At 45.0% G+C, this 13890-nt stretch overlaps 1 protein-coding gene across 7 annotated transcripts in view; it reads right to left on the bottom strand.

Annotated features, from left to right (window-relative positions):
• Positions 1 to 13890, bottom strand: part of PDE4DIP (phosphodiesterase 4D interacting protein) — a 213515-nt gene that overhangs the window by 165766 nt on the left and 33859 nt on the right. For all 7 annotated transcript variants that reach the window (XM_075560261.1, XM_075560277.1, XM_075560181.1 and 4 more), the window contains exon 4: positions 37 to 147. In XM_075560261.1, coding sequence (XP_075416376.1) covers positions 37 to 147 — 111 coding nt within the window. The remainder of the gene's footprint in view (positions 1 to 36; positions 148 to 13890) is intronic.

Genomic DNA, 13890 nt, shown 5'->3' on the forward strand with positions numbered 1-13890 from the left:
CCCCTGCCCCGGAGGCCGAGGCCCGCACTGACTCACCCGCTTGTAGACATCCTCCTGGCTGGCCTCATACTTCTGCTGCATGCGCTCCTCCAGGAAGTAGATGCGCAGCTTGAGGCTGAAGTTCTCCTTCTTCAGGTCATTGAGGTGCTGGGACAGAGTGCGATATCCATTAGACATGGTGGGCGACCCATGGGGGGAGCGTGCCCGGGCGCCCCTCACCCCAGGAACTTGCTGCAGCTGCGCAGCGACATGAAGCCAGGCGGCTGGGACGCTGCTAGGGACACCCAGGGGGCCGAGGCCGGGCTAGGGCGACATGGCCCTGCCTGCTGGCTCTCTCTCAGGGACTCTGGCGACTAAGCTCACTAGCTCTGGGTGCTGGAGCGAGGCGCACTTTCCTTTTTTACCTCTGGGAGGTATTTGCGGAATCCCTGACAGGGGAACATGCGTGAACTCAGACACAAGTGGTGTAACCCGACTCCTGGGCCAGCACTCCTGGAGCCTGGGGTCCAACTGCAGGCAGTTAACAGCTTCTCAGAAGAGAGAGGGCCTGACCCGAGGCGCTTCCAGGAAATGGGCGGGCGGAGTGTGTGGAGGTGATGCAGAAAGAGAAAGAAGAGGGAGGGATGCCTGCCCTGTGGTGGTCCTCGGCTCAGATGACGAACTGGGGCGGTGGAGACCCGAAGAAAGGACCAGAGCACAGAGACATGAAACATCCACAAAGCGGCGGTTCTATGGCAAATATCCCATTTCTGCCAGAAGCAAATCCAACCCACGCCAACCAACTGCCGCCAAGTCAATTCGTACTCAGTGGCCCCAGAAGGCAGAGCAGACCTGACCCGAGGGTTCTCCAGGCTGCAGATTTTTACAGGCAGAGATGAAAACACCCAAAACTCACTGCCATCGAGTCCACGCCCAGCCCCCTGGGACTGGGTGGAACTGTCCCTGTGGGTTTTCTGAGACGGTAATTGTTTACGGAATAGAAAACCCAGTCTTTCTCCCTCGGAACCACTGCTGCTTTCGAACCGCTGAACTTTCTGGTCACAGCCCAACCCGTAAGCCCTGTTGCCACCAGGGTTCCCAGGAGGAGACAGCCTCACCGTTCTTCAGAGGTGCGGCTGACCTGTCAGCCAGCAGCCCGGCACAAACCCACCTGGGGCCACTAATTATAAGGCTCTCTAATTGTCCTGGATGACCCAACTGTGAAACTAATCAGTGCCTTCCCAGGCTCCCTCTCCGTGCTCTTCCATCCCCAAGGGAGTTAAATTGGTAGCATTTATTATGTTTCAAGTTGTTTGTATTTTTAATATTCTCTGCTTTCTTTTTCTTAAATCATTTTGTTAGGGACTCATAATTCCTATTAAAATCCATACATACATCAATTGTGTAAAGCACATTTGTACATTCATTGCCCTTATCATTCTCAAAACATTTGCTCTCCACCCAAGCCCCTGGCATCAGGTCCTCATTTTTCCCTTCCCTTCCTGCTCCCCCCTCCCTCATGAACCCTTAATAATTTATAAATTATTATTTTGTCATATCTCGCTCTTCCCCACATCTCCCTCCCCCCACTTTTCTGTTGTATGACCTCCAGGGAGGTGGTCACCTGTAGATCCTTGAAATAGGTTCCCCCTTTCCAACCCACCCTCCCTATGCCCTCCCAGTATCGCCACTCTCACCACTGGTCCTGAGGGGATCATCCGCCCTGGCTTCCCTGTGTTTCCAGTTCCCACATGTACCAGTGTACATCCTCTGGTCTAGTCAGACTTGCAAGGTAGGATACAGATCATGACAGTGGGAGGGGGGAAGGAAGCATTTAGGAATTAGAGGAAAGTTGTATTTTTCATTGTTGCTGCATCACACCCTGATTGTCTCGTCTCCTCCCCAAGACCCTTCTGTAAGGGGATGTCCAGTGGCCTACAAATGAGTTTTGGGTCTCCACTCCACACTCCCCCGCTCATTCACTATGGTAAGATTTTTTGTCCTGATGATGCCTGATACCTGATCCCTTGACACCTTGTGATCTCACAGGCTGGTGTGCTTCTTCCATGTGGGCTTTGTTGCTTCTGAGCTAGATGGCCGCTTATTTACCTTCAAGCCTTTAAGACCCCAGATGCTATATCTTTTTATAGCTGGGCACCATCAGCTTTCTTCACCACATTTGCTTTGCATCCATTTGTCTTCAGCGATCATATCATGGAGATGAGCATGCAATGCATTTCCTCCCACATAAAATCCATAAAACCTAAACCAATCCCACTGCCACCAATCACTTCGGACTCAGGGACCCTATGAGACCAAATAGAGCTGCTCTGTGGGTTTCCAAGGCTATAAACAGTAACGCAGAAAAACCTCATCTTTCTCCTGGGAAGCATCTGCTGGGTTCTAACTGTTCACCTCGCAAACAGCAGCCCAAGGTGTAAGCCACGGCACCACCAGAGCTCCATGACACACACCAGAGAAACCCCCCAAAGGAAGAACGGATCTTGTAGCTCAGTGGAATCTTTGTAACCTCTGCGTTCTGGTTATACTAGCTCACAAGCAGGCCTGGTAAGAGACTCCTCCCTCATGGGAGGGTCGTGGGGAACAGTGGGACAGAGCGATCAGCCAGGAGCCACAAGATTTCAGCCCAGTTACTGGATCTTAACGCAGACACCTGCCAAGTGGAGCCAAACACTCATCACCAGATCCTGCCCCAAAGCAACTTAAGATCCTTGAATGACAGCTGCAACACAAGCAGGAAGTATTATTTATACCCCATCATGTGGGACACTGAAGGTGACTGGGAGACAGCACAGATATCACAGCACAGGGATTCTTGGCTGTAACAACACTAAGTTGGAAATCATTTAATATTAACATTCAAGATTGAGAAACTTCTAAAGTTCACCTTCAATTCTAGCATTTCCTCACTTCCTCCCCAATCTACCTGCTGTTTGATTCTTCGCATGCCTTTGTGAAGCACTGTTCTAGAGGGTTAGCCTGGTTATTATCACTTCCGTTTTGCACCGAGATCCAGGCTGCCAGATTCTAGATGAGTGTTTAACATTGATTTCCCTATCTCCTTGGACTCCTTTATAATGCAGAGTTATGTGTGGAAAGTGAAAATGGTATGTGAATGCAGAGTGTTCTTATCTAGCCTATATCTTATTTTAGTATATTTATGCCTATTTTCTCTTATGTACTAATGAAACTTTGTTCATCTCCTATCTCTCCTACCCCTATCTCTCTGGGCTTTTGCCAGCTCCCTGGTGTTTAACTCAGCAAACAACTCAATGACAGGGAATTTGAGGTTTTTTTACATGTTTAAGTGATGATGAATTCTTTTACCTTCTGTTTGTTTTTGTTTTATCTTGACACTTCCTTCTACAGAGATTTTATTCATTTTCATGGCTGTAACTTCTGTCTCCCAGGTAGCCCACACATCTACAACGGAATCCTCTCTCCAAAGATCTAGTCCTACGTATCCAACTCTTTGCTTGATAGTTCAACCTGCATGGCCCATTCACACCACAAACCATAAAGCTCAAACATTCCCAAGAGTCAGTATCAGGTCAGGCAGCACCCACTCCAGCCATCTGTTCTCCATATGATATCCAAATCGTATGCCATAATTTCAGACTTGCATCTTATCCTGTCATCTCCCCTTGAGCTCTTCAGAGGCACTGCATCACTGTTAGGACTGAGGGACCATCCCCATCACATCCTTTCAAGGCACCATGCCTCTTTTTTCAAGTCCTAGTTCAAATTCCACTGAAACAAAGCATTTCCTATACTATCTCTGCCTGCAAAGACTCCTGCCATCTCTCGACTCCCAAGGCAAATATCCGGAGTCCAGAGATGGCACAAATAATTAAACCCACAACTACTAACCTAAAGGTACGTAGTTCCAACCCAACCCAAGGCCCCTTGAAAGAAAGGGCTGGCCGTCTGCTTCTCAGAGGGCGTGTCCCTGAAAACCACAAGGAGTGCAAGTGCACACTGCATGCCTGGGGTTGCCATGAGTCAGAGCCAACTCAGCAGCAACTGGGTTGGGTGTAGGTCTAAGGTAAAAATTCACATTTGGCCAGGGTTCTTACACTGTCTCACGACATGTCTTTTATTGTTATCCACAAGGGTTCTTTACACCTTCTAGTGCCATTTGGCTTTTCAGGTATCGCTCTCTCTACAACTAGACAGTAGGTTGTCCAAGACAAGGACCAACAACTTACATGTCTTTTCCTACAGGCTCTCACACCAGCCTAGCAGTCCTCCACTGCGCTGACCCACTCTGTTGACAATTGCCTCAAGCAGATCAGTGCCCTGAGGGCTGCCAAGGCATACTTTGTCTGCTGCTCCTTACACCAGGACTCATCATGAAAGAAGCGATCTCTACATCATTTGTGGAATTAATGAATAGAAGAATTTCCCCCAAATACTTTATGTTTACCTGATTGGATTTGCTATATTTGCCAGCTTGTATTATTCTTATAACTTTTCAATAATATTGAAAGGTTTGTTTTAATCATTCCTAAGAAATAACAATTGTAGAAATTTGATGTCTTGTTCACTAGTATTTCCAAGTTGATGTACCCACCCTGACATCTTGCCTGTCCTCCAGATTTTTGTCTAACTTCCTCGTAGGATGTCCCACTTGGGTGTCTAATATAAGGGTCTCATTTGCATGACATCCACAAATGAGTTTCTGATCTTTCCCAGCAAATGTGCTCTTTGTTCACTGGACCCTGCAGTGCAGGAATATATGTAATGTGACACTTGTAGCTATAGTCTCTGTAACTCCCACCAAATGATCTTTTAAATGTTTTATTTCTCATGCCTCCGGTTAGAGAAGGTGGGGGTCTAGTTATGTTAGGATATAGCTATGAGTTGTTGTTACTGAGTTCATTGGAATTGCCATCCTGCTGGGTATCAAATGAACCATCTCAGAAGCTAGAAGGGAGAGTGGAGCCAGGAGTACAGTGCATTCTTTGGACCCTGAAATACTTGCACATTCAGTGACTTTATTGATCCAGGAGTCAGCTGTGATATCAGAGAAGCAATAGAGGAGCAGCACTGGCATAATCAAGATCTAGAGCATGAGACAGAGCAGTGAACTTTCTTAGCCCACAGCAGAAGTAAAGTTGAGTGTCTTCAAGCAGGAAGCTGGCTTATGGAGTAGGCTGTCTCCAGGCACTTAATTGGAAGAGCTAAATTTGCTGACCTATGGAGCTAGAGCTGAGCATCTTCAGGCTGAGGTTAATAGCAGACTGGAATACCCATGGACATTTATTTGAGACCCTAAAAGAATTTTGTTACCCTGCATGAGCCAGGCAGAGACCAAGTGGTCATGGAGCTAAGAGGCCAATGATGAGAAACCTGCCTATAGACATGGCTGAGTAGAGGCTGCCCTGTCTGAATAATCTTATCCTGGAATTTTGGAAGTTTCTTAATAAACCCTATAATCACAAGTACCATTAGTGAATTCTGTGGCTACTTCAATGAATTATCAGACCCAACTGAAAATGACGAGAGTGCTTTGAAAGGGGCAGCAGGTGTCAGAAGTGGTAGGAAGGTTGGAGCGTGAGGCATTTCTGATCTCTGCCTTATCAAAATTGGCCTTAGGTGATGCGGAGATGGAGTCTGATTGCCCTTCCCCCTTGCATAGGTGGAAGAAATCAGATACCATGCCTCAAGTCACACATTATTTTTTTTAACAGACCCCATTCCAATTTTAGGAAGCCAATATTGGTGACTATTTGGCCCTGAAACTTTTGAGTTATGTTTGACTCTGTATTTTTATACATCATCTCATCTTCCCTCTAACTTTACTCTTTCTGCCTTACAGTGGATGCAGACTCCACCCCCCACCACCACTGATCCCTGCACCACTTTGCGCCCATGCTATCATTACTCCTCTACGTGATTTGAACAGCGCCTACACTGGTCTCCTTGATCCCTTGCTGCCCGGTCATCTGTGTAGCAACACCAGCTACAGTAACCCTTTCAAAATGTAAGGCAGATTACTACTCTGCTGAGAACCCACACTGGTTTCCCCTCTAACTTAGATTTGCAAGGTGAAGTTCTTTCATTAGCCCATAAGCATGACCTGGAGTCACCCTGCTCCCTGCTCCCCTCCCCAGGATCTCTGTTCAATTTTGCTTCTTACTACCTTGCCCCTGTGTGCTCTGCTTCAGCCACACTGTTCCTCCCAGTGGTGGCATTCAAGGAATTCAACAACCAGTTTGCTGCCCTAAGGGTCATTTTCTGTATATTTCTAAAAGGATATTCCGAAAGGTAGTTCATGATTTCAACACGATATCAGAACACCACTGTCGCACTGTTGAATGCTAACAAAGAGTAAGGAATGTAAATTTGTGATTTCCACATTGGGTGGCTGTCGAGCCACCCACCCTAGAGAGACCCCGATTACCAGTGTCATAACAATCAGTTGGCTGAACTCAACCAACAATTAGGTATCGGTTTTGCTGGTTGAATCACACCACTGGTTCCTCCGAGCCAGGATTCGGTTTTGTCCTCTGAAGGACAGCAGACGCTCTCTCACTGCGGTGTTGGACTAGTTGTTCTGTCTGGTATGCTTTCTTCCTAACTGTCTGCACATTCTCTTCTTCACATTCTTCAGGCATCATCTCCTCAATGAAGTGGACACCCTACTCAGCACTGCAGCCCATCCTGTGCCTCACCCCAGCACCCCAGGGCCCCCAGATGGTTTCTCTTTTCCCACAGCACCATGACCTTCTAACACATCACATTCACTTATTCATTTGTTCCTTCACCTCTTCACATTAGCCTATACACTCCTGGAAAACAAACAAACAAACAAACAAACAGATTGTTGCCTGCTGTGTTCACTGCCTGGTGTCTAACAAGTGCTTGATACCTATGGATTGAGTTAAAAAATGGATGCATTAACTTGCTGGTTTTGACCTCACTGGGTCTTATTCTAATAAATCTCAATCTGTATAGAAGACTGTGCAGACTTTTTAGGATGAAACATATCTAAGGGCCTCTTTATAAAATGGTTATTTTATAAGTAGAGCAAATTATTCTAACAGGATAATTTGGATGCACAGTACAGAATTCTAGACATTTTACAAGGGTTCTGAACAATGAGGGGGGAATAATACATGACAACTTATACTCAAAGTATAACATGACTTGAATCAGATTTGGATCAGTTGGTTAGGACACGGCGATCTAAGCAGAAGGAACATAAGCAAAGATCAAAAGGGCCACGTGGATTGAAACAAAGGGAACACAGCACACTGTCCTGTAATGGAAGAACAGGAGGGATGGGAAGAAAGGCCTCATTATGGACACTTGAAGGTCGGGTGAGCAGTCTGAATATAGTCCTCTGGGCAGATACTGAACGACCAGGCAAAGGGTAAAGAGAAAAGCAGTGGAAGAAGGGCCAAGGCCATGGACTTCTTAAGTTTTTACCTGTCTACCTTTTGTTTCACTTTCTTTCTTTTTTATTTATTTTTTGTAGCCTTGAAAAACAAAAATTCATATTTGGGTTCCACACTACAGTACATCTGAGGATGCTTCCAAAAGTTCACAGAAAAATGAAATTAAAACATAATGGAATTTCTCTATGAACTTCTGAAGCCCCCTTGTACATGCTTGTTGCTCATCAAAACATTTCCAATTTACAGCAGGGCTATAGGGCTTAGCAGAGCAGCCTCGTAGGATTTCCAAATACCACCTTGCTGGAAGGTGTGCGGGCGGGGCAGCAGTTCAAGTGCTCGGCAGCTAACCTACCAGCCACTCGGTGGGAGGATGTGGCAGTCTGATCGTCATGGACCCTGTGAGACGGTCCATCTGTTCTACAGTAGGGGACAGGATAATTGACGCAACAGCACTGCTTTGGGGGCTTTCTTTTAAGTTAATCTTCATGGGAACAGACTGCCCCCTCTTTCCAAATGCTTCACCATGTGCCACCCCAGCTCCTGGCCCCACATCACACCAACTTTCTCTGAGTTCCCTGGAGGGACGGGTCGCAGACCTGTACACCGCGACAAGCTCCATGCTTAGAAAATATACCACCCCGGACTAATTCTTCCTTTTACCCATCGTAACTCTCAAGTGTTTACTCTTTTCTCAGAATAGTGTTTTCCCAGACATTAAGGACGCCTCTCTTCTCTCTCTTTAGTTTCTTCTTCCCATTCCTTTCCTGATGTATGAGTCCAGACTGGAAATAATACCGCAATAAGGACGCAATCATTGCCAACAATAGTAGGAGGATTATAGCCCAACTGTTGTATTCATGCCCATTAACATAGCCAACTGCCATGAGACACCTGAAAAAAAAAAAGCTTCACATTTGCTGAATCATATTCAGACCCCCCATGTAGCTCTTGTAATGGAAAGACTTGAAAACATATCTATCCCTTACCAATATCTCACCTAAAAATGAAGCCCCACTCCACTAAAGACTATTGATCAACTTAATGGAACCATTCTCTTCAAATATAATATAACTAGAAATTTAAGGACTATTAATTTGATATCTGAGATAATGCTTAAATTTCTTTTAAGATACCTACATTTCTTTAAAAAGCAAATATTTTCATAATTTCACATGGAAAACAGAGGAATGAAAATAATTTTTAAAGAACCCTATTACTTTTCTATCCATTTACAAGTAGGCAATAAACATTATCATTATTATGCATATTAATTTTGAAGACATATCTGGCATTTTCATCTAGGCCAGCATCGTGGAAGATCCAATGGCTTTTGAACTATGGAGAGCTAGTTTCAAATCCCAGCTCTGTTATTTTTCTAATAGTGTAACTTTGGGGAAAATTACTTAATGGTTAACTGCAGGAAAGAAGTCAAGAGACTGGAATTCCCAATAGAGTACTTAAAAGTTTGCAACAGAATGTACAGTGCTAACTTTTTAAGAAATCCAAGTAAATTATGGTGAAAATAATATTTGTTAACATTTAGATATAAAATACATGAAGAAGTGTTTTATTATACATTACTATTATTTGTAAAAAAAATAATTTTTGTGTTTTTGTTTTTTTTTGGGGGGGGGGGAACCTGTTCTAAAAGGAATGGCAGTAAAACTAGTGTAAGAATTACCAGGAGTCAGACATCATACATTGTTTAGTGGAGGTGGATGTAATTAACTTATTCCTACACTCTCGCCATGCATTCATATATCAAATGCTTACTGAGCACTTGCCTGATGAGAGTGAATTTCCAGCCACAAAATGGACAGATGGAAGCTAAAAAGCCATTTGTCAAGGATATTGCTAAATGTCTTCAAACATCAGCAAGGAGTTAGTTCTAGAGTATTTTAAGGTCTGGGGTCAACTTGAGGCTCTATGTTTAAAACAGATTCTTTCATAGGAACTATACGACCAAAGGCTGTTATTACTTTTTGAAGAAACTCAAAATGTCCCACCTGTTTTGTCAAACTCAAACTCACTGCCATCAAGTTGATTCCGACCAACAAGGATCACTGTGAGTTCTCTAGAGCCACACAAGGTAGCGGGAGACTGTGTCTACCTGTTCAGATCAAGCACTTTGACTACAGTATGTAGTAGTGTAGGAGGAAGAGACTAACAAATGTCAACCAAGACCCACCACCATGGAGGCCCTTCTGACCCATGGTGAGCCTGTAACACAGAGTAGAGCTGCCCCGGGTTTCTAATGTTACAGACATGGCCTGCCGTATCTTTCTCCCCAGGAGCATCTGGAGGGGTCCAACCACCAACATTTTTGGAGTTATTTTTTGGTTCACAGCAGAACACTTAAACCTATTGTACCCCTCAGGCTCCTCATGAGTGTAGATGATGCCTTGTTTCCAAGATAAAATCAGTCATCAGTGATTGGGACCCAAAGGTGATTCTCAACATCCTAATGCACCTCTAACTTTGCTGTCATATTTTCAAAACAGTCCCCTGTGTGTAAAGTGCACACATGATTCCATAGTAGTTCCTTCTCCTTAGTACCAGTGCAATTCCAGCCAGGAGTCTAGCATGCTTTGGGGGGGGGGGGGAGGCAGAGGATCAATAGGAAGCGATGGTGCGAGGAAAAGGGGGAGCTTGTTTGTTTTATGTGCAAATATTTTATTTATAATGCATCTGTGTTCAGCGGGCTTGGGTTCCTTGGTTTATAATATGTCTAGGGCTCTATGTGCTTTATAAAATCGGAGTTGCATGAATATAAAAGTTTATTTCTTGGCTGATTTTGACTGGCTTCAACTAGTATTACAATATAATTGTACAATCACAAAATACAACATCCCCTTGCTAGTCACCTGCATGTGCTTTGACTATTTTCAAAGCACTACCATGTATGTTATTTCACTTAATCTTCTCACTCGAGCCCTATTATTATCCACATTTTATTACCTACAAAAGCAAGATATTAAGAGGTTAGCTGGCTCGCCCACATAGAATGTGGAGGAGCACAGACTTCAACCTCCCACATTTGACTTCATATAACACACACATTAAGCCAAAAACCAATCCCTGCCATCGAGCCGAATCTCATGGTGACATTTCTTTCGACAGTGGAAAGACATCCCTCGGGCTGTCCTGAAGAATGGACATCACTTTCCCAGACCCGGTTCTAGGTGAAAGCTACATCAACGACAGTCACCTTGCTCTTCCACTCATCCACCCTTTGACTCCAGCACACGACCCCAGCTCCCGACGCCCCTCTCAGAAAGCAGGCTGGACTTCCAAAAGGAGCTGTCATTTTCCTTAGGCAATTTGGGATTCCAATAAACAAATATCTCCTCTGAAACCCTGTTTTTGAAATTTCAACCTACTTCCTGAAGAGCCAGAGTCTTCTAAATGCTGAACTATGACTAAAATCACTTCATTCTAAAAACTCATGGACCTTCAGGTAGCCATCCTCTACAGAGCACTTTCTTAAATAACTGGCCAAGAGACAAGAGAGCTAACAGAGAGCTCTTCCATCAAGCTAATAAATAAACAAACCCCAATCTCAGACGGCTTCATCATGTGCGTAAAAAAACAGGGGTTCTGATGATGGGCCCACTGTCCTTCCTCACCGTAGGTAGACATCCACACTATCTCTGCATCCGGGGAAAACGATGTATTGTTGCCATTATCACACTATGAACTATGCAAAACAAACAGCTCCCCTGGATACCAAAAATAGATGGAACCGCTCCAAGTACTGCTGTCAGAGAGGATTAAAGGAGCTCCTGAGAGAGATGGCAGCTGGCTCCAGCAATGCTGGGAGCTCCCATGGACTCCTGGGCTTCAAAGCATATCCTCCACGAGACTGAATTCCATAAAGTCCCTAGTTGTTTTGGGTTTATTTTCTAAATCAAAAGGTAAAGTTCTGTTTCCATCGTCAGACAGAGCAGAACAAACACAGGCAAGCCTTAGTGCTGTGGGTTCATGACTGGTCTCCCAGGAAGATTATTTGCTAAGCTTTAGACTTTCTGGGAGAAAATGCCAATTTCTGGCCTTATCCATTCCTACAGAATCTATAGTATAGATTTTCAGCTATCCTTTCACTAGCTTTCATCAGAAAAGAAGGGCAAGTTCAAAGGCATGCTCAGATCCTGCTCACGGCATATGATCTAAGAATTCCCAATGTTACTCTGAAGGACTAGCCATGCAACAATAATGCTTTGGTTGGGGTGGAGTGGGAGACCAAGCCCCGCCCTCCTGCTACTGAATCCACTATGCTTATGAGCAACAGTGCGACCCTGAAGTCCGCCTTCTTCACCCTACTCTGCCCTGCCTTTTAACTTCACCTTGTCCGTCAGGACTTGATTTAGATATTGACTGAAGGAATCTTATCTGACTCTAACTTTCAGGTAAGGGCTCCCGTAGCACTATTCATTCACTCCGATTGGGGGCTTTCCCACTATCTATACATTGTGTTGACACTATCCTCCCAAACTAGATTGAGAGTATTTTCATTAGCCCGGGTGGGGTAGTGGATTGTATATTGGGGTGCTAACCACAATCTCAGCAGTTCAAAACTACCACTTGATCTTCATGAGCATGAGGATCTCTACTCTCTTAGAGTTACAGTCTCAGAAACCCAAAGGGGCAACTCTACCCCATTCTATAGGATGGCTATGAATCAGATTGGATTCGATGGCAGTGAATTTTGAGTAAGAACTGGTGGAAGCTTTCCCTACACACACACCACACACACACACCACACACACACACCACACACATACATACACACCACACACACACATACACACCACACACACACCACACACACCACACACACACACATACACACCACACACCACACACACACACCACACACACACCACACACATACCACACACACGCATACACACCACACACACCACACATACACACACACACCACACACACCACACACACCACACACACACACCACACACACATACCACACACACACACACCACACACATACACACACACACCACACACACAACACACACACCACACATACACCACACACACACACCACACACACACACACACACACTTTTTTTTTCTTCCTAAAAGTGAAAATCATTTTACTGATGTTTGGTTCATTGACTATTGTTTTAATTGTAATAAAAGTGCTACATGTGTTGTTTCCAAGTGTTCCCTTTTCTCAGTGGATGGATGGTATTTCCCAAGGAAAGGAACTTGGCAATACAGGTTCAACCCAAACCAAACAAAATAGAATAAAAGAAAGGGCCACGCCTCCCATGTGCTAGGAGTGCCCCTTGGTGTAAAAATAGGTACTCAAACACAAGGTGAAAGGTGGGCAGTTTGAGCCACCCAGTGAGTCTTTGGAAGACAGGCTGGCGATCCACTTCCTCAAGACCTACGGAGCAGCTCTCTACTCTGCCCACACAAGGTTGACTCGGGGCAACCAACGCCACTCTGTGCCAGGGACGGTGCGCCTCACTAGATCGGAAAGTGAGCAAGACAAGTTTGAACTAATCATGTACAGATTTGTCAAATCTTCACGTCTATGAAATGCAAAATAGCACTGTGGTTAGAGTGGATCTGACTCCCAGGGACTTGGTTGGACAGTCGAATTGCTCCGAAAGATCCCCTGACTGTGAATCTTCATGGGAGCAGACTACACACAGCGACTGCTGGGTTCGAACCGCTGGCTTTTGGCTTAGCAGCACAATGCTTACTTAACCCATTGTATTACTTGGGCTCTTTAAAAAGAAAATACAGAGAAAAAAACCTTGGTCTAAAAATTTAGGTTTTATGGACATGCAACTACTCCATTTGGTGATATGACCTTTGTTGCTGTCTTAGAGGTTATTTCAATTAATTATTGTGTAATGTACGTGCTTCATATGGCCCTACCCAGACGGCATGCCCTTTGAGAATGGTAACTCACGCTTCTCTGGATCTCCCCAACCCCGTCCCTTGATTTAGCAGCTGCTAAGAAAACACGGGGATTCAAACCATGTCACTGGTACAGTCACTGAGGAACAGAAACAGGAGAAGGTCGCCAACGGCTCAGAGCACACCCTCTGAAGAGTCACATTTCTTAAAAAGGAGGGAGGAAACCTGTGCTTGTGAAGGCTGAGTGTTTAAGATCCTCTCCTCCCATCCGATAACGTTCAAACACCAGTGAAAACAAGACGGCTGGGTTTGGGGCTGCATAAAGGCCACTTTATTGAAAATGAGCTTCTTCAGCAGCATGTATTTACAAGGCAGTAACTAGGGAGAAACGCGAAAGAAGCACTGAAATGGTTGGACTTAACGGCAGTGGCAACACACGGACAGGAAAGCCAGCCTGTGACGAAGCCATTCTTCACGGAGTCAAAAGCCTACCGTTTTGAGACTTTCCTTCTTTAAATAACCCACAGATTTCAAGATCCAAGTGGAAAAGTTTGCCAGGATGGGTGGGGACTGAGCACGCTGACTCACTGCGGTT

The sequence above is a fragment of the Tenrec ecaudatus genome, chromosome 1 (genome assembly GCF_050624435.1).
Source record: "Tenrec ecaudatus isolate mTenEca1 chromosome 1, mTenEca1.hap1, whole genome shotgun sequence".
NCBI lineage: Eukaryota > Metazoa > Chordata > Mammalia > Afrosoricida > Tenrecidae > Tenrec > Tenrec ecaudatus.